The sequence below is a fragment of the Stenella coeruleoalba genome, assembly GCF_951394435.1.
Source record: "Stenella coeruleoalba genome assembly, chromosome: 11".
NCBI classification, from domain to species: Eukaryota; Metazoa; Chordata; class Mammalia; order Artiodactyla; family Delphinidae; genus Stenella; species Stenella coeruleoalba.
This window is the reverse complement of record NC_137157.1, coordinates 18,348,238-18,369,811: the sequence shown is the minus strand read 5'-3', so window position 1 is coordinate 18,369,811 and position 21,574 is coordinate 18,348,238. Positions and strand designations below refer to the sequence as shown.

Here is a 21,574-nt window from a genome sequence, read left to right as displayed (position 1 = left end):
AAGAGGCTGTCCTTTCTCTACTGTACATTCCTACCTCTTTTATCAAAGATAAGGTGACCATATGTGCGTGGGTTTATCTCTGGGTTTTCTATCCTGTTCCATTGATCTATATTTCTGTTTTTGTGCCAGTACCATACTGTCTTGATTACTGTAGCTTTGAAGTCAGGGAGCCTGATTCCTCCAGCTCCGTTTTTCGTTCTCAAGATTGCTTTGGCTATTTGGGGTCTTTTGTGTTTCCATACAAATTGTGAAATTTTTTGTTCTAGTCCTTTGAAAAATGCCAGTGGTGGTTTGATAGGGATTGCATTGAATCTGTAGATTGCTTTGGGTAGTAGAGTCATTTTCACAATGTTGATTCTTCCAATCCAAGAACATGGTGTATCTCTCCATCTATTTGTATCATCTTTAATTTCTTTCATCAGTGTCTTATAATTTTCTGCATAGAGGTCTTTTGTCTCCTTAAGTAGGTTTATTCCTAGATATTTTATTCTTTTTGTCGCAATGGTAAATGGGAGTGTTTTCTTGATTTCACTTTCAGATTTTTCATCATTAGTGTATAGGAATGCCAGAGATTTCTGTGCATTAATTTTGTATCCTGCTACTTTACCAAATTCATTGATTAGCTCTAGTAGTTTTCTGGTAGCATCTTTAGGATTCTCTATGTATAGTATCATGTCATCTGCAAACAGTGACAGCTTTACTTCTTCTTTTCTGATTTGGATTCCTTTTATTTCCTTTTCTTCTGTGGTTGCTGTGGCTAAAACTTCCAAAACCATGTTGAATAAGAGTGGTGAGAGTGGGCAACCTTGTCTTGTTCCTGATCTTAGTGGAAATGGTTTCAGTTTTTCAGCATCGAGGACGATGTTGGCTGAGGGTTTGTCATATATGGCCTTTATTATGTTGAGGAAAGTTCCCTCTATGCCTACTTCCTGGAGGGTTTTTATCATAAATCGGTGTTGAATTTTGTCGAAAGCTTTCTCTGCATCTATTGAGATGACCATATGGTTTTTCTCCTTCAGTTTGTTAGTATAGTGTATCACATTGATTGATTTGCGTATATTGAAGAATCCTTGCATTCCTGGAATAAACCCCACTTGATCATGGTGTGTGATCCTTTTAATGTGCTGTTGGATTCTGTTTGCTAGTATTTTGTTGAGGATTTTTGCATCTATGTTCATCAGTGATATTGGCCTGTAGTTTTCTTTCTTTGTGACATCTTTGTCTGATTTTGGTATCAGGGTGATGGTGGCCTCGTAGAATGAGTTTGGGAGTGTTCCTCCTTCTGCTATATTCTGGAAGAGTTTGAGAAGGATAGGTGTTAGCTCTTCTCTGAATGTTTGATAGAATTCGCCTGTGAAGCCATCTGGTCCTGGGCTTTTGTTTGTTGGAAAATTTTTAATCACAGTTTCAGTTTCAGTGCTTGTGATTGGTCTGTTCATATTTTCTATTTCTTCCTGATTCAGTCTTGGCAGGTTGTGCATTTCTAAGAATTTGTCCATTTCTTCCAGGTTGTCCATTTTATTGGCATATAGTTGCTTGTAGTAATGTCTCATGATCTTTTGTATTTCTGCAGTGTCAGTTGTTACTTCTCCTTTTTCATTTCTAATTCTATTGGTTTGAGTCCTCTCCCTTTTTTTCTTGATGAGTCTGGCTAATGGTTTATCAATTTTGTTTATCTTCTCAAAGAATCAGCTTTTAGTTTTACTGATGTTTGCTATTGTTTCCTTCATTTCTTTTTCATTTATTTCTGATCTGATCTTTATGATTTCTTTCCTTCTGCTAACTTTGAGGTTTTTTGTTCTTCTTTCTCTAATTGCTTTAGGTGCAAGTTTAGGTTGTTTATTCGAGATGTTTACTGTTTCTTAAGTAGGATTGTATTGCTATAAACTTCCCTCTTAGAACTGCTTTTGCTGCATCCCATAGGTTTTGGGTCATCGTGTCTCCATTGTCATTTGTTTCTAGGTATTTTTTGATTTCCTCTTTGATTTCTTCAGTGATCACTTCATTATTAAGTAGTGTATTGTTTAGCCTCCATGTGTTTGTATTTTTTACAGATCTTTTCCTGTAATTGATATTTAGTCTCATAGCGTTGTGGTCAGAAAAGATATTTGATACAATTTCAGTTTTCTTAAATTTGTCAAGGCTTGATCTGTGACCCAAGATATGATCTACCCTGGAGAATGTTCCATGAGCACTTGAGAAGAAAGTGTATTCTGTTGTTTTTGGATGGAATGTCCTATAAATATCAATTAAGTCCATCTTGTTTAATGTATCATTTAAAGCTTGTGTTTCCTTATTTATTTTCATTTTGGATGATCTGTCCATGGGTGAAAGTGGGGTGTTAAAGTCCCCTACTATGAATGTGTTACTGTCGATTTCCCCTTTTATGGCTGTTAGTATTTGCCTTATGTATTGAGGTGCTCCTATGTTGGGTGCATAAATATTTACAATTGTTATAACTTCTTCCTGGATTGGTCCCTTGATCATTATGTAGTGTCCCTCTTTTTCTATTGTAATAGTCTTTGTTTTAAAGTCAATTTTGTCTGATATGAGAATTGCTACTCCAGCTTTTTTTGGTTTCCATTTGCATGGAATATCTTTTGCCATCCCCTCACTTTCGGTCTGTATGTGTCGCTAGGTCTGAAGTGGGTCTCTTGTAGACAGCATATATATGGGTCTTGTTTTTGTATCCATTCAGCCAGTCTGTGTCTTTGCTAGTGCCTTTTTAACTGCATCTTTAACTCCATTTTTCTTTTGTGAACCTAAACTATCATATACGATTCTGTGACTTTCATTGTTTACATATTTCTTTTAATTCAATTACTACTTATTTTACAACTATTAATTAAATACCTACTATGGACCAAGCCCTGTACTAGATCTTGGGGTTACGAGAGTGAATAATTACACACATAGCCCTTGTCCTTACTCTTTTCTCAAATTAGATGTGGAAGCAGATCTTAATCAAAAAACCACACAGGTTAGGTTGAAATTACAACTGGGACTGGTGCTGCAGAAAAGAGCTACATGGCACTGGGAGCTACATGGCACACTAAGGGCGACACAGTCTACAAAGGGATGAGGAAGGGGATGGAAAATCAAGGAAGGTTTCCCTAGGAAGGCACAGTTGAGCAGAGACCTCAGGAAGGAAAGGGAGGGGAAGAGTCTTCCAAGCAGATCCACAGCTCTGACTCTTGAGGCTGGCTTCAGCAGCTTATTCTGATTTTGTGGTTCTGCAGTGGGGACCTAGACTCTACATTTATAGTAAGTACTCCTAGTGCTTCTGATATACATGGGCTCTTGCTTATGCTTTGAAAAAATACTGAGGCAAAGAATATACAGAGGGCTTCCCTGGTGGTGCAGTGGTTGGGAGTCCGCCTGCCGATGCAGGGGACGCGGGTTCGTGCCCCAGTCCCGGAAGATCCCACATGCCGCGGAGCAGCTGGGCCCGCGAGCCATGGCCGCTAAGCCTGCACGTCCGGAGCCTGTGCTCCGCAACGGGAGAGGCCACAACAGTGAGAGGCCTGCGTACTGCAAAAAAAAGAATATACAGAGTGATCTAGTGTTTACATATACACACATAATTTATTAAATATCCGTTTCTTGTGGGGCTGCTCTATGTCAGCCAGTACACTAGGAATGCTCACTTGTGTTTGTCCCACTCTTCTGGCCTTGTCTCTGTCCCGCGCTGAGCATCCAGTCTGACTGTCCCAGTCTTCCCCATCTGCACAGTGAGGGGTTTGGACTGTATGACCTCAACATCCAATGGCTTTGAGACCCTGAAAGTGTGTTTTCCCCCTCTCTGTAGATGCACTTGCCGCAAAGGTTACGTTGGCGATGGCTCGACGTGTTATGGAAACATCATGGAGCGACTCAGAGAATTAAACACTGAACCCAGAGGAGAATGGCAAGGAAGGCTGACCTCTTTCATCTCACTCCTGGGTACACAGCCATGGGTGCACATTTGCACAGAAAGCGCAGTCCTCTGATGGGCAAGGACATCTGCCAGACACACAGTCACTCAGAAAGGGGTGTGCAGGATAGGCAAGTCTTGTCTATTGGGATCAGCCCTTTCTAGGAAGGGCAAGTGGGAGGAAAAGGACAAGCAGCTGTTCCAAGGAGATGAGAGTTAGTGCCAAGAGATCCAGCAATGCAGCAGCTAAGGACAAGGTGCTGGGGTCACCGTCGATTAACAGGTCTGCAACAACAGTGAGATAGGCAGCTACCGATGTGAGCATGGAAACCATCCTCTTTCCCTTGACCTTATGGGTCCTCCAGATGGGAAACAATGTTGGCAGGTAGTACTGGGAGGCACTATCCATGCTCCTCAGTGAAGGTGCCATTTGAATGTGGGGCAGAGTCTTGGCGGTGTGCGACCAACCATCTCACATATCGCTGGGTGTTTAGCATCCTTGGTCCCCCAACCACTAACAGTCTATAGTGACACATTCTCTGCCAGCCCCCAGGCAGGGTGACAGCCTAAAACACCCTCCTGCCTTTCCAGACACCCTCTAGAGGTCATGACCTCACACTCCCATAAGAAAGAAATATAGCTGATCACAGCGTTAGACAAGATTTCCAATAAAACACAAATTTTGCCAGTCGACAGGAAATAAAACACAGGCTTGAGCAATCAACAGAATCCTTAAAATATTATCATCTAGAACTGACCAGTCACCAAGCATGATTTCCCAGAAAGAGCACGGGCGGAGGAGGAAGTGTTCTGCACTGGTCAGTGCTGTGTTCTCAGCGCAAATAACGTGCCTCCTACACAAATGACCCGCTCTTTGCAGGACCCCCCCCAGGGAGTCAGGCATTACTGGCAGACCTCAGGGCTCTCCTGCCTTCCTCTACACACTCTTAGAATATCAGTGAGAGCAGACAAGGGGGACAGTGTCCTTTAGACATTTCTCTGGACAAAGTCCAGTCACCCTGTCACCTGCCCGGTTTATGGGGTGTGGGGCACACTGCCTCCTGTGTGAGAGCACAGAGCCCATCCTGCTGTCCACGCCTCCCCAGGGGCATGGAACAGGACCAGCTATAAAATTTCTAGAGCCCAGTACAAAATGAAAAGACCAGGGCTTCTGTGTTCAAAAAGTATTGAGCATTTCACGATGGCAATGACAAAGCATTGAACCAAGAATGAGGCGCTTTTTTTTTTTTAAGTATTTATGTTTGGCTGCGTTGGGTCTTCGTTGCTGCGCACAGGCTTTCTCTAGTTGTGGCGAGCGGGCTTCTCATTGCAGTGACTTCTCTTGTTGCGGAGCGCGAGCTCTAGGCCCGCAGGCTTCAGTAGTTGTGGCACGCGGGCTCAGTAGTTGTGGCGCACAGGCTTAGTTGCTCCATGGCATGTGGGATCCTCCCGGACCAGGGCTCGAACCTGTGTCCCCTGCATTGGCAGGCAGATTCTTAACCACTGAGCCACCAGGGAAGTCCCAAGAATGAGGCTCTTCTGAGCTGGCCCTGATGGAGCAAGGGCTGCATCTTCACTCACTGAGATGGCAACAGCTCAGAAAGTCAGGCACAGAGGCAGAGGTTGTCCAAGAATGTTGTCACATGACCCTCATGGACCCTCGCATCCCAGGGTATCTTTGAGTCAAGACTGTGGCTATAGGAAAAATCACACAGTTGTGAGGAACACTTGGGGGCCTCACATTCTTAGCTTCCCAGTTCACCTAGGGCCTGCATAATACCAATTAGAATGGAGAAGCTCAGGAGTCAGAGGGTCTAAGTGGACCACAAGGGGCATTGCCTGATTTTACTCCTCATGAGCTACTGACGCATTTAGTGTTTTCTTTCTTTGTGTATTTCAACTCCTAAGACAAAGCCTATGCTTGGCCACTGAGTAACCTGGGACCATTTACCGTGCTGTTGCCGACAGACAAAGGATTAAAAGGATTCAATGTAAGTATTTTAAATAACCTTGTTTTATAAATAAGGACTAATGTAAAAAAAAAAAAAAAAAAAAAAAAACCTTAGCAGACAGTAGTACCCTCTTTATTTAAAGTGGGAAACCCCATTAAAATTAAACCTACTGATGATGAGATGCAAATTTTTTTATAAAATTCTTTGAGCAAAATAAAACGTCCTTACGGATAGTATACAAACAGTAAGTGCACAACTCAATGAACTGTCACAAAGTGCATGTCGATGTGTCTAGCAAGACTCCCCCAGTGCCCCCTTCCAGTCATTACCCCTCAAGGGTAATCACTAAAGCTTCTTAACTGTAGTCACGTGATAAATAAGATTTGCATAATGCAAAACTGCTCACTTCCCACAGAAAGAATTAAATTAACATACCAGCTAGGTATTTGTTTCTTTAAAATCATCGTAAGTGGTAACAGTGGTAGGGGAAACTAGAAGAGAATTGTAGTCTTCAGTGTGAGCAGCTGCCGTCTCAGATAATGTCAACCAGTGGGAATGAAACCCACAGTGCCCAGTGGAGGTTTCCCATGGTATCAGTACCATAGTTAGATTTGGTTTAATGTAGGTAATGAACACACTGATTTGTGTGAAATTGGTTTATATTGGTTTATATACGATCACAAAAATATCCAAGATACTTTGTGATCATAATTTGTGCTGCAGCCAGTTAACACCCAGCGAGTTTCAGACTCTCTCCTCCTAATATGCCACCACCATTCATCCGTCCAAGATGAATCTGTCATTAATCTTCAGAGATGCACTCACATGTCTCCTGTGGGGAAGGAGAACTAGTGAATATTGAAGGCATCTGGGCTAGACACTTTGCATGTGGTCTCTTGTTTAATATACAGATTGAATTTACACAGTTGAGAAAAGGTCTCTTGAGTGATTGTTGACAATCTAATATTGACAAAACGTCAGTCAGTTTGATCCCAAGGATTTCGAAAATCTTAGTTTTGCTCTTCAGAAGCTCCATCGGTCCACTCTACTGGGTCTTTTCACACAATTTCACATTTCATTCCCAGCTGCTTCCTGGGCTCAAGATGACTGACCTCTCAGCACCTGCCAACCACGTTGGTCCTCCCGGCCCCAGCGCTATGCTCTCCCCACGATGTCCGGTTCCCTCCCAGAGCACCCCCCATGGTTTGAGAGCAACCGTGCCTCACCTCTAGATTTCTGCTCCCTTTGAGGCCTGGCTTAGGGCAGCTTATCTCTGGGAAAGTCATCTGTATCTGAAAGAGCCCAAACTCAAGTCAGGGTGAACTAGCTTTGATGTTTTTGATGCTAAACAAATCATAACCTGAATCACAAACCTCATTTTTCCCTTCAAACCACAGTAGAGACTGAAGGAATCGGCTTGCTTTTCTCAGGTAAAAGAGCTTTTGCTGAATAACGAAGCTGCTCAGTACTTTGTGAAACTCCACATAATTGCTGGACAGATGAGCACCGAGCAAATGAATAATACAGACACATTCTATACTTTGACCGGAAAGGCAGGGGAAGTCTTCAGTGATGATAAGGTAGGTGAGGGTCTCTCTGATTTTCACTCCCAGAATGAAGCCGCTCACTGAGTCGATGGCCATAGCCAGCTCTCTCTTGGTGTCCGGGGGTCGTGAAAGGTTCCAAAGAACTTCTTTCCTTGTTCCTTATTTGTCAGAGTGCTTCCCTACACAGGAAAGAAATGGAGAACAGCACTGGAAAGGGTCAGGTGGGAGAGGGGTGGGCTGTTACGGGAAGGGAATTGTAAAGTGATTTTGCTCTGGTCTGAATTAGTTTTCAAGGCAACCATCATTCAACTGCCAGCAGGAAGGAGAAATTTACAGTAAACCTTTTTCCTGGAAGCATCAGCAGATCAGCACTCCTCTTACGAAAGGAAATGGATTGTTTGTTTTAGATTGCCAGGGTTTATCCATTCTCTCCAACTCAACACTGCATCAATCAGTGCCATCAATTCCGTTTTGTTTTTAAAATATCTTCCTCCTCTTTCACAAATAACTCTTTTTGTGATTCTACTGAGCTGAAGGGCACATGGTCAGTCAACAGAGAGAGTGTATGGGGGGAGGGGTTATGACCTATCCTGTTGCATTTCACCAAACATCAATAGTTGATAGATTAATGAGCACTTACTATGTGCAAGGTACTGGGGTAAATCTGGATTTGTGTTACATAAGGCTCACAACAGCCCTGTGAAGGCTTTTCCAATGGGAAAACTGAGAGGTAGCACAGTAAGGGCCAGAGCCACGATTCAAGAGCAGGTCTGCCTGACCCCAAAGCCTGAATCGTTCACCAGTGGGTTGTACTGTGTGCGTGTGAGGATGGATGGATGGATGGATGGACGGACAGACAGACAGAGGAAGATGTGGTTTCCTTTCTCACAAGGACATGCATTCATTCCTTTATTCATTCAACAAATATGTTTTATTGTGTGCCTCTTCTGTCCAAGACACTAAAGTAGGTAATGAATTTGCGATAAATTGAATAGTTTGGGGCCTTTTTGTAGCTTGCCATCTATGGCGGGGAGACTATAATGCCTTATTCTCATTTAGCAATCACTGGTAGTCAGAGGTGATTTCATATGTTATCTCATTTGATCTTAATGAAAGACCTGTGAACTCAACTGAGCAGAAACCATCATTCCCATTTTGGGGATAAGTAACTCATCCAAGGTCACACAGCCAATAAGTGGCAGAACCCAAGGATTGAAGACTTCTTCTAATCCAGTGCTCGATTTTTCAAGGGCACACATTATTTTTATTTTTCCTTGGTGTTTTAGGACAGTCACCTGAAGCTTAAACTCTATGGAGGCAAAAAGAAGGTAAAAATTATACAAGGGAACATAATTGCTTCCAACGGGCTCCTGCATATCCTCGACAGAGCCATGGACAAGGTGGCGCCCACGTTTGAGAGCAATACTGAGGTGAGATATTTCAGGTAAAAGTGACGTCACCTCAAATCCATCTCCCTTTTCTCCCTGGAGAGTCACTCCCAAAAAGAAAATGAACGCCAGCACTATGTGCTTGTACTAGGACCCCAACCATGGGGAAAATGGGATAATTTCTGTTTTTAGTAGAATTCTGGGCACCTCTGAGAGAGAGAGAAAGGCATATAGGAAGCATAGGAAAGATGTTGATTTTGTGACCTTTTTCATAGTCACACCTGACAACTCAGACCAGCTGTCGTGAAAATTTACCCCTTGTGCTTTATGGAGGAGATCCACACTTACGTGTAAACTCTGTCATCAGTCTTTTCATGTTAGAGCATCTAAATATTTCCTAAGCCACCTTATTTTTTTTTCACTGAATTTTAAGCAAGATGTCTCTTTTTAGCAAACCATAATGACAATGCTACAACCAAGATACAGCAAGTTCAGATCTTTGTTAGAGGTATGTACTCTTCATGAATTTCTAGAAAGTGTTTTATGTCCAGTCCTTTGTAAAATTAGCAGGGGGGATCAATTATAAATACTTGCTGGGGAATTCAGATATTTATCTGAGATAGGTTGCAGATATACATTTTCATTTCTCAAATGCAGGAAACCAGTGTGGGACATGTCTTAGATGAGGATGGGATTGGTGGACCATATACCGTTTTTGTTCCAAGTGATGAAGCATTGAATAGCATGAAGGACGGCACTCTCGATTATCTCCTTTCTTCAGAGGTATTGTATCCTGCTGACTCTAATGGTGTCATGTCAGGATCACTGCTTCAGTCTCTGTCCATACAGGCTTTTTCTAAATTAAGGATGACAAATAAGTAGCACATGTATCACCCTCTACCCTTCTGCAAAACAAAGGCAGACATCATTAATCAATCACTGTACTCTGGAGCTAAGCCTAGATGTGGCTACAGTCTCCTCAGTAGAGTTCCAAGTAGCTAAAAGACCAGTCGATCAGGCTGGGCACAGGAAATAGAATCTATATGCAACCCCAGCTCTGAATGGTTGGTTTGTCCTGGCTCTTCTAATATTTCTTAATAGCAAAATCATAATTTTAAGTTCCCTACAACTCTAAAATCATCTAGAAAATGAAGCCTAATGTAGGGCATTCTGGGCCAGGTCTAGGCTAAACTTAAAAGGAATAAATGTTATTTTTAGGGGCTCCCGACTCTCCTTTCTGTTGTTTTCAGTTCTCTCCACAATAACCCTCTCCTTATACACCATAAACCTTCAATTCTCTCACGTCCTCCTCAAGAAAGGAGATTTTTTACTCTTTCACTCTAGGGTATAAATGACTGATACCATTTAAAGTGTTTCCTCTTCCAGAAATATCAGCCTTAAACTGAAAAGAAGGTTAGCTAATTATGGAATTTTTTTTCATTAGAATGTCAAATAGTGGAATTACCGGAAGGACCACAGGCTTTCTTTCAGTACCCTGAGGCCCTGCTACCATCTTGGCAATGGGGCAAAACTACCTATGACCTCATATAGATCAGTGTTGACTATATAGAATGAGGGGGTCTGAATCTTTTAGAGTAGTGATCCCCAAACTTTAGTATGCTTAAGAATTACCCATGGAGCTTGTTAAATAAGCTGATTCCAGAAGCTCACCTCAAGCATTCTGATATCATGGCAGTGGAATGAGGTCCAGAAATAGACATTTTGGTAAGCACCAACTTTCTAACTCAGGTATCCCAGGTCACACTGTTTTTTTGTTTTGTTTTGTTTTTTCGGGGTTTTTTTGTTTTGGTTTTTTTTTTTGCGGTACACAGGCCTCTCACTGCCGTGGCCTCTCCTGTTACGGAGCACAGGCTCCGGATGCGCAGGCCCAGCGGCCATGGCCCACGGGCCCAGCCGCTCCGTGGCACGTGGGATCCCCCCGGACCAGGGCACGAACCCGCGTCCCCTGCATTGGCAAGCGGACTCTCAACCACTGCGCCACCAGGAAGCCCCACACTGTTTTTTGGCACTCAGAAACTTGTTGCCTGAATGATTGTAGAGGCTCACATTCCCTTTCTGGGATACTTTCAGGTACCTACAGGATATCTTGCATTCAGAATACTTTGGATTAAAAAAAAATAGGTATCAAGGAACTAAGTCAGAGGGTAATCTCTTACATTACAAACAGATGTTAAACGTATTGATATGTGAAGGTTTGCTACAGGTTTCCATTTAAAAAGTCAGATTTCCCAGTGCCTTTAAACTAGGGTGTTATTTTAAAAATATGATTCACACACAAGTTTCCGGAAACCTAGCTATTACAGGAAAACTAACATTCTTCTCTTTAGAACTCACATTCATATTTAATTTTAAATCCAAGACGTCATCATTTCTCCCCTGGGAAGGTATTAAAATTCTGAGATTATATGGCTTCTCTGAATGCATAGCTTCTAATTTGATACATATATTTTTGATAATAATAAAGGAGTTCTCAGACACCTAATCGGGTACATTTAAAATTAAAACAAAGCCTTTAGACTAGGACAGAAAAGATCAGCCTCCCTGCTTTTCTGTCAAGTACCTTGGCTCGGGAAGCTCCCCTCTTTCTCCTTGTAGCTCCTTCCAGTGGTGACTGGAGCTGCCTCACTCAGGCTCTCGAGAGTAGATATGTCTCTTCTCGTTCAGTGAGATCCCATCGGTAGCTTGAAATCAGCCTCTGGTAGGAATATTGACACCATGGAAATTGGCCAACACTATAAATCGGGGCTTATTTTCTTCCCCATAGAAGGGATTTACCAGCACACCATTGCCCCTGGCTCTCAATCTCATTTCTCTCAAAGGCGGTATCTTTCTGCTCGCAAAGAATATAAAACCCCAAGTCTCTTTATCCTGAGTCTAAAACAGTTTTCCACTTCAACTTCTAGGTGAGGAATAGAACAATCATTTCTACCAGTTTCTCTGGTCCAGAGTCAGTGTGGGTTAAAATTCCTCAACCTATGGGAAGCTCTTTCTCTCTCCACCCATCTTAAGAGCATCCTTTAGCTTTATCTTCAGGGAGGAACCTTAGCTGGAGACAAGAAGATCCCCATCAGTTATGTGCCAATGAAATGGAAAAAAAATGATTTCCTCAGAAGAATACTTTCTAATTCTGCTTTGGGAATGCATCGTTTCCTTTCCAGTGTATCTTTCTGCTTCTCTCTGAAGCAAAATTTCAGTTCTGAACCATCCCATCCCTGCAGAGACCATGGCTATCAATCACAAACCCCAGCTTATGACTTCATCTAGACAGAAATAAGAGCAAAGGGAGCAAGAGACCAGCCCTTGCCAATTCACAAAACCTTGCAAGCTAAATGGGACAAAAAGAGGTGAATTTACAGAGTTCAAAGTCATAGTCACAGTTTGGTAGAAAACCTTTCCCTTTCTGTCTCTGGCACCGAAAGGCTTGGTTTTTGTTGTTGTTGTTGTCCGTTTGCATCTAAAACAGCAAGTAGGAAATGAATGTCCTCGTAAAGGAAAGAATGCACTGCTCCAAAAGGCTCTCCAGCGACAGCACCTGAAAGCACAGCCTGTCGCCCTGAGCCTAACTGGACTAAACTCTCTGAACGATATGGCCCCTGGCCAGATAAGGTGGCAGGCACACATGGTGGCACAGTGATGCTGGTCAATTCCTTTGTCCCTTTCATTCTCCCGTTTCTTGTAAAAAGGATCCAACGCCAATTAATTCTTGAGGCTTTCGAAGTGGATTATCCAGTTTATCAGGTCTTTGTATAGAATTAGAGGGTGGAAGGGGTCCATACAAACCCTGTTGTTTTGCAGACTACAGGTGCTGAGTGGCTTGCTCAAGGTCACACAGAAGCAGAACCACAATTAAACTCAGGTTCTTGAGGTCCAGTTCAGTGCCCTTCTCAGGACTCTTCCCCTCCTCGTTTTTACTTATTGGCACAAATGTTTATGTAGGTCCTGTCGTGTGCCCTGTACTATGCTGGCGGGGGACACAGTTACAGACCCAGTCCCTGCCTTCTGGGAGTTTGCAGTCTACTTCTGTCTGATATTTTCCAGCAGTCCCTACTTTTTCCCACCCTTTCTGCCACTTAGCATCCAAACGTGTAGTGGGATTGCTTCTGCCTGCAAGTCCTCAGTTCTGGGTACCCTAAAGTAGCTGTAAGGGGAAGTTAAGACACAGAGGCTAAGTGATTTGCTCAGAGTCTCACGGTAACAGAACCAGAGCTACAGAAACCATCACTTCCAGGGCTGGCCAACTGGTGGTCAACTTCAGCATTGTTATTGGTAACCCTGCCCTGCACATAATGCTAGTGATGTATAGATATGGTGGCCTGACGAGTGTCCACACCAGGACACTTCTGAGAGTGAATGGGGCTGCCAGGATGATAGGTAGAAAAGCCAGGGTTGTACTAGACAAACCAGGATGTGTGGTCGCTCTACTTACAGGTAATTCCCCTGGCATAGGGGCCGAGGGGGAATGCAGAGAGGGGTCTCAGTGAATGGAGCTCAGGTTCGGCAGGGCTTTCTCTCCACCTGGGACCTCATGCTGTTGGAACATGTCGCTAGCATGGTCAGCCTCTTGGAGGTTATGGTGATCTTGATTTGTAATCCTTCACCTTTCCGAGATAGAGTAACCGTGGCAGTGCCACTGAAGTAGCAGAATTCAGCGCTTCGAAGCTTGTAACCCAGCTCTGATTCAGCTGGGAGATTACAGACATACCACAGCCGACCGCCACTGCTGCTGCCGTCTTCTACGAGAGAGAGAGGCCCTGTGTTCCTCAATTCCATACACTGTCTCCAGGGCACCCGTACGGGGACTGTTCATCCTGCTTAGGGTCCCAAGACTCTCTTTTTTTCTCCACTGCTGCTTCTGTTTCCTGAAGCATGAGAAACCCTTGAAAGGGCCTCGATGGCGAGATGAACATGTACCATGAGAACACAGAAGGAGAAAGAGCCCTGGCCAGATATTCCTAACAAGGACTGTATGTTCCTAAATAACCAGTACATGGTCTAACAAGCACATGGTTATTTAGAGAGAGTGAAACACAATCATAAACTGAGGCTGTCTTAGAAAACCTGGAATGTGGCCTTAGACATGGAGAGAGGTGATGGAGCAAGGTGACTGAGAGCTTGAGTGACTTCTTCGGCTTGTATCCTAAGTTAGCTTTGTGACCTTGGACATGGCTTTAAAACTCAGTGTTCTCACACATGTAATGAGTCAATAGTATCCCCACCTCACAGGGCTGTTGGGAGGCTTAAATGAGATGTGCATATAATGTTTTCAGAATAGCCCCTGCCATAAAGTAAAAATTTGAGGGCTTCCCTGATGGCGCAGCGGTTGAGAGTCCGCCTGCCGATGCAGGGGACACGGGTTCATGCCCCGGTCCGGGAAGATCCCACATGCCGCGGAGCGGCTGGGCCCGTGAGCCATGGCCGCTGAGCCTGCGCGTCCGGAGCCCGTGCTCCGCAACAGGAGAGGCCACAACAGTGAGAGGCCCGCGTACTGCAAAAAAAAAAAAAAAAAAAAATTGGTGAATGTTAGCTGTTTGGGGGATGGGGCTGTTCTCACCCTGGACTTCCCAGTCGAGAGATTATGGGTCATTTGTTTTTCTTGACCAAGTGTCCAAAGTCATTTGAGGAAATTTGAACAAGAGAGGGAAATCTGTGTTTTCCTCAGTGACTAAAGAAGTATTTTGATTCCATTGCAGGGATCTCGGAAGCTTCTGGAACTCGTCAGATACCATGTTGTCCCTTTTACTCAGGTCAGCCCCACTTTTCTCTGGTATTTTTTCCTTGCTTTCAAGATATATGACCTTAAATTCCAATATTTTAGAACGTGTGACAGTTGTTCTTTATCTGGTGCTCTGAGCACACGCTGAGCAGTGAGTAATGAGCCTGTCATCAAAGAAATCTTCCAAGCCACCAAAACTCGTGACCTCAAAGCTCCTGTCACTTATTTCATAAGCTTTCAAGCTATTTTTTCCAGCGAGGATTTGGGTGCCGCTCTCAGTGTCTCTATTGTTCTCTTGTTCTTGCAGCTAGAAGTGGCTGCCCTCATTTCGACCCCTCACGTTAGGAGCATGGCCAACCAGATCATACGGTTTAACACAACCAACAACGTAGGTGAAAACTCTACTGCTGACGTCATTGCTCAAACGCATTTTTCTCTGCTTATGATTGTTCATTGGGTTATCCTACCTCGACACTAATTCACAGGCTTCGACTCTTTATGATTATTTCATTCATTTGTTATGTCTTTCAGCAAATACCTACTGAGCAGCTCCATGTGTGAGTCTGAACTAGAAGCCAAGAATAAAGCAGTGAAAAAAACAGGCTTACATCCCAGCAAGGAAAACAACTTTAAGGAACTAATTAGTGACCAGTTAATTATTTAATTACAATTATAAACAGGGACCCCAAGAGGAAGTTAAGAGGGCTGTGGGAGCTCACAGCAGAAGGAGACCAAGCGGATCTGGGAATCTAGAAGTCCTCAGTCAGGAGAGGATGCTTTGGCCAAGCTTCAAAGGATGAGTAATGTGAACTTGGGCAGAGATGAGTAGAAGAGAGTTCCAGGCAGAAGGGAGAGCAGGTGCAAAGGCCCTGAGGTAGGAGGGAACATGATTTATATAAGAAACTCAAACTTTGAGTTTATGTAAGAAACTCAAAGTATTATTCTGCTAACTTCTCAGGGTTGTAATATCAGCAGAAATATGGCAGCATAGAGATTATGTCTCCTGTTGATTCCCTTTGGATTGTGATGATGATGCCCTGTCATCCTTTCAGCAAGTTCCTGTTTGTTTTGGTTTTATTTGTTTGTTTTGTTTTTTTGGCCAAGCTGCACAGCTTGTGGGATCTTAGTTCCCCAACCAGGGATTGAACCCAGGCCCACGACCATGAAAGCACTGAGTCCTAACCGCTGGACTACCAGGGAATGCTCTCAGCAAGTTTCTGTTGAGTGCCTCAGATGTGTCAGACACCATTCTAGGCCCTCAAGGTTGGACCAATAAGCAAACAGATAAAAGTCCCTGGTTGCGTGGAACTTTCGTTCTAATACATAGGACAATAGATAATAAATGAGTTAAATATATCATATATCAGAGAGTAGTATGTGCTGAGGCAAAAACCAGCAAAGCAAGGATGGGAACTAGAAAGTGGGAGTGGGGCTGATGTTTTAGATAAAGTGTCTAAGAAATCCTCATGGAGAAGAAAATATGTGAGCAAAGACCTGATGGAAATGAAGGAACAGGCAGTGTGAATAGCTGGGGAAAGAGCATTCCAGAGACAGGAAACAGAAAGTGAAAAAGTGCGAAGCAAGGCACATGCAGATCGGGTTGGGGAACAGCAAGGTCCTCGGGGCCAGAACAGAGGGAGGAAAGGAGACAGGTAGGAGGAGGACAAGGCGGTAGGAGGGAGGAGAGGTGGGGTCAGGTCACACATGGCCTAAGAACTTGGGGTCAGGATGTAGGTTCTTACTCTGAATGAGATAAAAAGCCATTAGAGGATTTTGAGCAGTGGAATGACATGATCTCGTTTTGGGAGACTGGTTGGGAGGTGAACGTAATAACTCAGAGAAGAATGATGGTGACTAGTGGGGAGACAGGCCGAGGTGTGAGGTAGGCTCAGGGAAGTATTGTGCAACACGGGGCATAGAGCCAATATTTTCTAATAACTGTAAATAGAAAGTAACCTTTAGAAATGGCATAAAAAAATTTTTTTAACGTATAAAATAAGAATGATGGTGACTCAGAGCAGGGTAGTAGCAGAGACATGGTAAGAAGTGGTTGAATTCTGAAGATATTTTGAAAGGCAGATCAACAGAAGGTGCTGATGGATTGGATGGGGGATGAGGAAGGAGGAAGCCAAAGATGACTCCTGAGCTTCTGATTGGAGCCACCGGAAGGATGGCGCTGCCATTAATATTGCTGGGGGAGCAGATTTGGGAGGAAAGTAGAGATCGGAATTCTTTGCTGAGTTGTTCATTTTCTGCTCCCTCGCCTACAGCATAAGCAGGAACTTGTCTGGGCTTGTTCCCTGATATCTGCCCAGACCCTAAAGCAGAGTCTAGTACAAGGCCACTAAATGTATCTGAATGAACGGATCCCCATTTCACCACAGGGCTAAAACAGTTTGCCCAAGGTCTCCTAGCAAACATAGTGTAGAGCTGGAATAGTTATGCCTCTTCCCCAGTCCGGCACCGGCAAGGACCATATCCGCAAGGACATCCTTGCTTGGAGTCAGTCAAGAATTCATTCAACAGATTCATCTTTCCCTGTCAGCCAAGCCCTTCTAATCACAATCTTCCACTCAGTGGAAAGTTAAGTGAAGTTGAAGCCTCTTTCGAGAGGTCGCCGCCATTCAGCCCTGCCCAGGGACCTCTGGCGCTCCTCAGTACAGAAGGATGAAAGATGCCGTTGCTTCCTTCCAGGGACAGATTCTGGCAAATGATGTGGCAATGGAAGAAATGGAGGTCGTTGCCAAAAACGGCCGGATTTACACACTGACTGGAGTCCTCATTCCTCCCTCCATCGTCCCAATCCTGCCCCACCGATGTGATGAAACAAAGAGAGAGATGAAACTGGTAAGAAAACTAGGAAGCTCCACGAGGACCCTGAACAGCCCCACAGAGCAGACCGTTCTCTCCTCACAATTCTGAGGGAGCTGACGAGGATAGTTTCACACTTGAGCCTCGTTCGGGAGGCCTTTCCGTCTTTGTGAAGAGGCAGGAGGGTCGGAGGTCATATCTCCTCAAACGTGAACCAAAGTTCCTGGGGGAATTTCCAAACTGATAGTTGCTACCCTGGTATATTCGTTTTCTAGAGCTGCCTTAACAAGTTACCACAGACCAAGTGGCTTAAAGCAACAAAAATGTATTCTCTCGCGGTTCTGGAAGCTAGAAGTCCAAAATCAAGGTTTCCTGTTTCCATTGCAACTTTTTGGCTCAGCTGGTTTTAATCAGAGCAACTAAAACTCAACAAGATTTTGAACAACCAGGAACAGAGCAACCCTGCAACAAGGCAGGGAGTTAGGGCTGCCCTTGTCTTCCAGACTTCCTTCCCTGAACTTGAACGGCAGCTGCTCAGGGAGGGGTGGGGCGGGGAGCCCTAATTATTGACTCCTAGTGAGTCTTTTCTGCAGGTCGTTCAAGAACTTGTTCTCCATCTCCCCAAAGAAAAGAATTAAGATGTGGGTTTGAGCCACAACCAAAAAAATTTTGGTTAAATAAGAAGGGCTTCCCAATAGCTGCCTTAGACTGAGGTCTTCTTTTACTGTTTTCTCTGGGTTTAAAGTCAAATGAGTCTGCTCTGTGTGGTTTAGGGTGGTTTCCATTAGGTCTATTAAAAGTACAAATGGGGCTTCCCTGGTGGTGCAGTGGTTGAGAGTCCGCCTGCCGATGCAGGGGCCACGGGTTCGTGCCCCGTCCGGGAAGATCCCGCATGCCGCGGAGCGGCTGGGCCCGTGAGCCATGGCCGCTGAGCCTGCGCGTCCGGAGCCTGTGCTCCGCAACGGGAGAGGCCGCAGCAGTGAGAGGCCCGCGTACCGCAAAAAAAAAAAAAAAGGACAAATGTATTCTCTGGAAAGTATTGAGAACTAGTAAACAGTAGAAGCAGCCGGTCTCTTCTAGAAGTCTCAGTTTTCAGCAGACTGAACCCATAGCTGCCTTTGGGCGTGTATGTTTGAATCTTACAGGCTTCCTTAATAAGTCTCTGTACTAGTTAGGGTCCCTGAAGGAAGCAGAATTTATACCAAGGGTTCAAATTAAGAGACTTTAATGAAGAAGCTGCTACAGAGGGGTGGGCAGGGCTGAGGAAGCAAACACACGATACCGGGGCATCCAAGGAGAAGCTCTGGCAGGAAACCATTACCACCAGAGAGTCAGTGGTGGGGAGGGGGTGGAGTTACCTGAACCCAGTGAGAGTGGGGAGAATGGAAGAAGAGGTATCCATCAGCAGCTGTAGGAACGGTGCTCGAGCAGAGAGGGAGAGGAGAGAAATACCTTGACCTCGTTCTCCCCCTACGCACCAATATACTGCCGGTACCTCACCGAGACCAGTTGGAAACTGGCAAGGGGCCCCAAGAGACCATCCTTCAAGGTTTACCTGCTGGAGCGCAGAGCACAGTAGAGAAGGTCAGAGAATAGATCTGGAGCGATTTGGAGACACGCACCCCTTTTCTTCCTCCTGAATTCAGAACCAATGGAGGAAGAAGCCCAGGAGACTGAAAGGCAGAGAGTCAATGTTCAGCCTCGTTACTGCTAAGCTAATTGGAGAACAGGGACTTGAGTGTGTGGCCAATGCCACCTGGCACAGGTGGGCAACTGCAGTGTCCCCTCAGACCAGAAGCCTGAGGCCTGTCAGACCCTGAAAGAGGATGAGGAAGGGGCTGCTCTGAGCGGGCCCACTTCCTTCTCCCAGGTTCCTTCTCTCTGGTGAGGAGGCAGTAGGGGCGGGGAGAGAGGCCAAGAGTGGTACACTAGTGGGACCCCTTCACAGGGAGGATGCATGAGGCCAGACACGTGGCCTGCCCCTCCTTCTTACAGACACGCCTGTACTGACCTGCAGTCTTTCCTTCCAGGGCACTTGTGTGAGCTGTTCCCTGGTGTATTGGAGCAAATGCCCTGCCGACTCTGAGCCCACAGTGAGTGTGACAGCTTCAGGGAAGCACACGTCACCCAAGCAACCCCACTGGTGTGGTTTCTCATCCTTTCCATCTTCCCCTCTTAAAAGATATTCGTTCCAACTGGGATAACGTAAGGTTAGCTCTTAGCCTACTGTATCTGGGGGGATGGTAGAAAGACAGCCCACAGATCTGTGTTTGAGTCCTTGCTCACTTATCCAAGGTAAGTTGCTTCACATATTTACTCTAATTTTCTTATCCACAAATGGTAATAATAATAATAACAACAACAACAGTAGCAGCAGCAGCACAGATAAAACTCCAAGTGCAATGCCTGAATCAAATAGCCACTCAGTAAATGTTCCCTCTCTACTTGCCCTATGAAATAAAACCCAGTGTTTGCATAAGAGAGGCAAAGCTCTACCCTCACCCTCTTGCGGTCTCTGGCTGGGCCTGAGAATTAAGTTGACATAAGACAAATTAACAGGAGAAAAGCACAGGTTTTTACACATACATAAGAGCTCCCATAGGAGAATGAAGACCTGGAGAAACAGCAAAACCCAAGTGTTTATATAGTGTGTTGAGCAAAGACAGGTAACTGTGGAAAAGTAACTAAAATGTGACATATATTTCACAATAGAGACCTACCTCAAATCATTATTACTATGTTGTACATCTTAAACGTATACACGTTTTTTGGTTTTTCGTATCTGCTATATTTCAAGTGCCTTTAGCACAAAATAATCCATATGCCAAAGTGGCCCGTGTGGGTGTGGCATGTTCTGCTACCCTTCATTTGTATCTGCTCTCCCCAAGCATCATTCTGGAGAGAAATACAAGAAATATCAAGAAAAATGACGCTAGGACCATCAAAACCTTGTCAAGCTTGATAGAATTCTGCACACGTCTATTGAGGATTATAGATCTGGTTCAGGGAGCATAGAGATGAATAAGATATTGCTTTGTTTTGTTTTGGTCTTGAGAAGCTCTAATCTAAAAAGGGAAACAGGCAATTTTTCTTGGCATAATTTATATGCCAAGTAAATACTCTACTGGTAGCAAAAGCAACGTGTTCTAAGGTAAGATTGGTGATGGAAATTCCTGCCTCTAACTTCATCCTAAGAAAGAACTTCCCAACCAGCCAGTTCATTCCACACTAGAATAGATCGCTATTATAAAGAAGGTGATGAGTTTTTTTTAACACCATCCTATTGTGGAGCATTTCATGAAGAAAAACATTAAAATTAAATAGGCACAGGTGTTCAGATATTTATTTTGCTCAGTGAAGCCTTCACCCCTGAGTCCTGCAGGATGCTGTCGACCAGGGAATATGGACAGGGAGAAGGGAAGAGGAAACTGGTGACTGGCATCCCAGTGAGTGCTGTGTGCCAGACATTGTTCTAAGTGCATCGTGCAGCAGACCTACGAGGGGGGCACGTTATAACCAGAGCGTAACCTGGGAACTAAGGCGAGGAAACATAAAAGCCCTCCACAAGGTCACACAGCTGGTACACGCAGACCACGATCCTACATTGCCTCAGCCCAAAGGAGGAGGGAGAGAGGAAAGGAAAAAATGAGACACATGGGTCAGAGCCAACAGAACACCTAAGCTGCCCCTCCCGTGCTCCCATGGTCTATACTTGGCTAATTTTCCTGACAGCCAACAAGGGGGTTGAAGAGTCCTTCCTCATCGACCTCAGAATTCCTTTGGACATTTAAGATTTTAGGATTTTACTGCCCATGGTTTTCGCTGCTCTCTCCTTAGGTAGGAGCCTGAGAGGAAGGAGTACCTCCGTATCCATTTTTATCTAACATAAAATTTGAGCCATGGACGAAATGCTCAGCACAGAACTTGAGCTCAGCCTTTTCGTCCTGTTTCACAGATGAGGCAGCTGAGGCCCACAAGACAGCATGACTTGCCTCTGAGATCCTAAAGTTAGGAGGTGGTAAGATCCAGTCTCTCGACCTGCCGCTTACTATCAGTGTTCTTAAGAAAAAGGATTTAACCCGTCCAGGCCTCAGTTTCCTCATCTATAAAAAAGGGATGAGAAAGATCCACATGGAGTTGAAGATTGATGACCTCATACAGGCCATGCGTCTGACCCTAGTAGGTTCTCAATAAATGGTAGTTCTCCGTAATTCTGAGTGGGTATCAGA

General features: G+C 44.5%; 1 protein-coding gene across 1 annotated transcript in view; it reads left to right on the top strand.

Annotated features, from left to right (window-relative positions):
* Window positions 1-21,574, top strand: part of STAB2 (stabilin 2) — a 163,505-nt gene that overhangs the window by 51,225 nt on the left and 90,706 nt on the right. Inside the window, 10 exon segments of the mRNA XM_079935845.1 lie at window positions 3,809-3,942; window positions 5,822-5,904; window positions 7,296-7,445; window positions 8,699-8,842; window positions 9,252-9,308; window positions 9,458-9,583; window positions 14,512-14,565; window positions 14,842-14,922; window positions 17,229-17,381; window positions 19,376-19,438. Coding sequence (XP_079791971.1) covers window positions 3,809-3,942; window positions 5,822-5,904; window positions 7,296-7,445; window positions 8,699-8,842; window positions 9,252-9,308; window positions 9,458-9,583; window positions 14,512-14,565; window positions 14,842-14,922; window positions 17,229-17,381; window positions 19,376-19,438 — 1,045 coding nt within the window.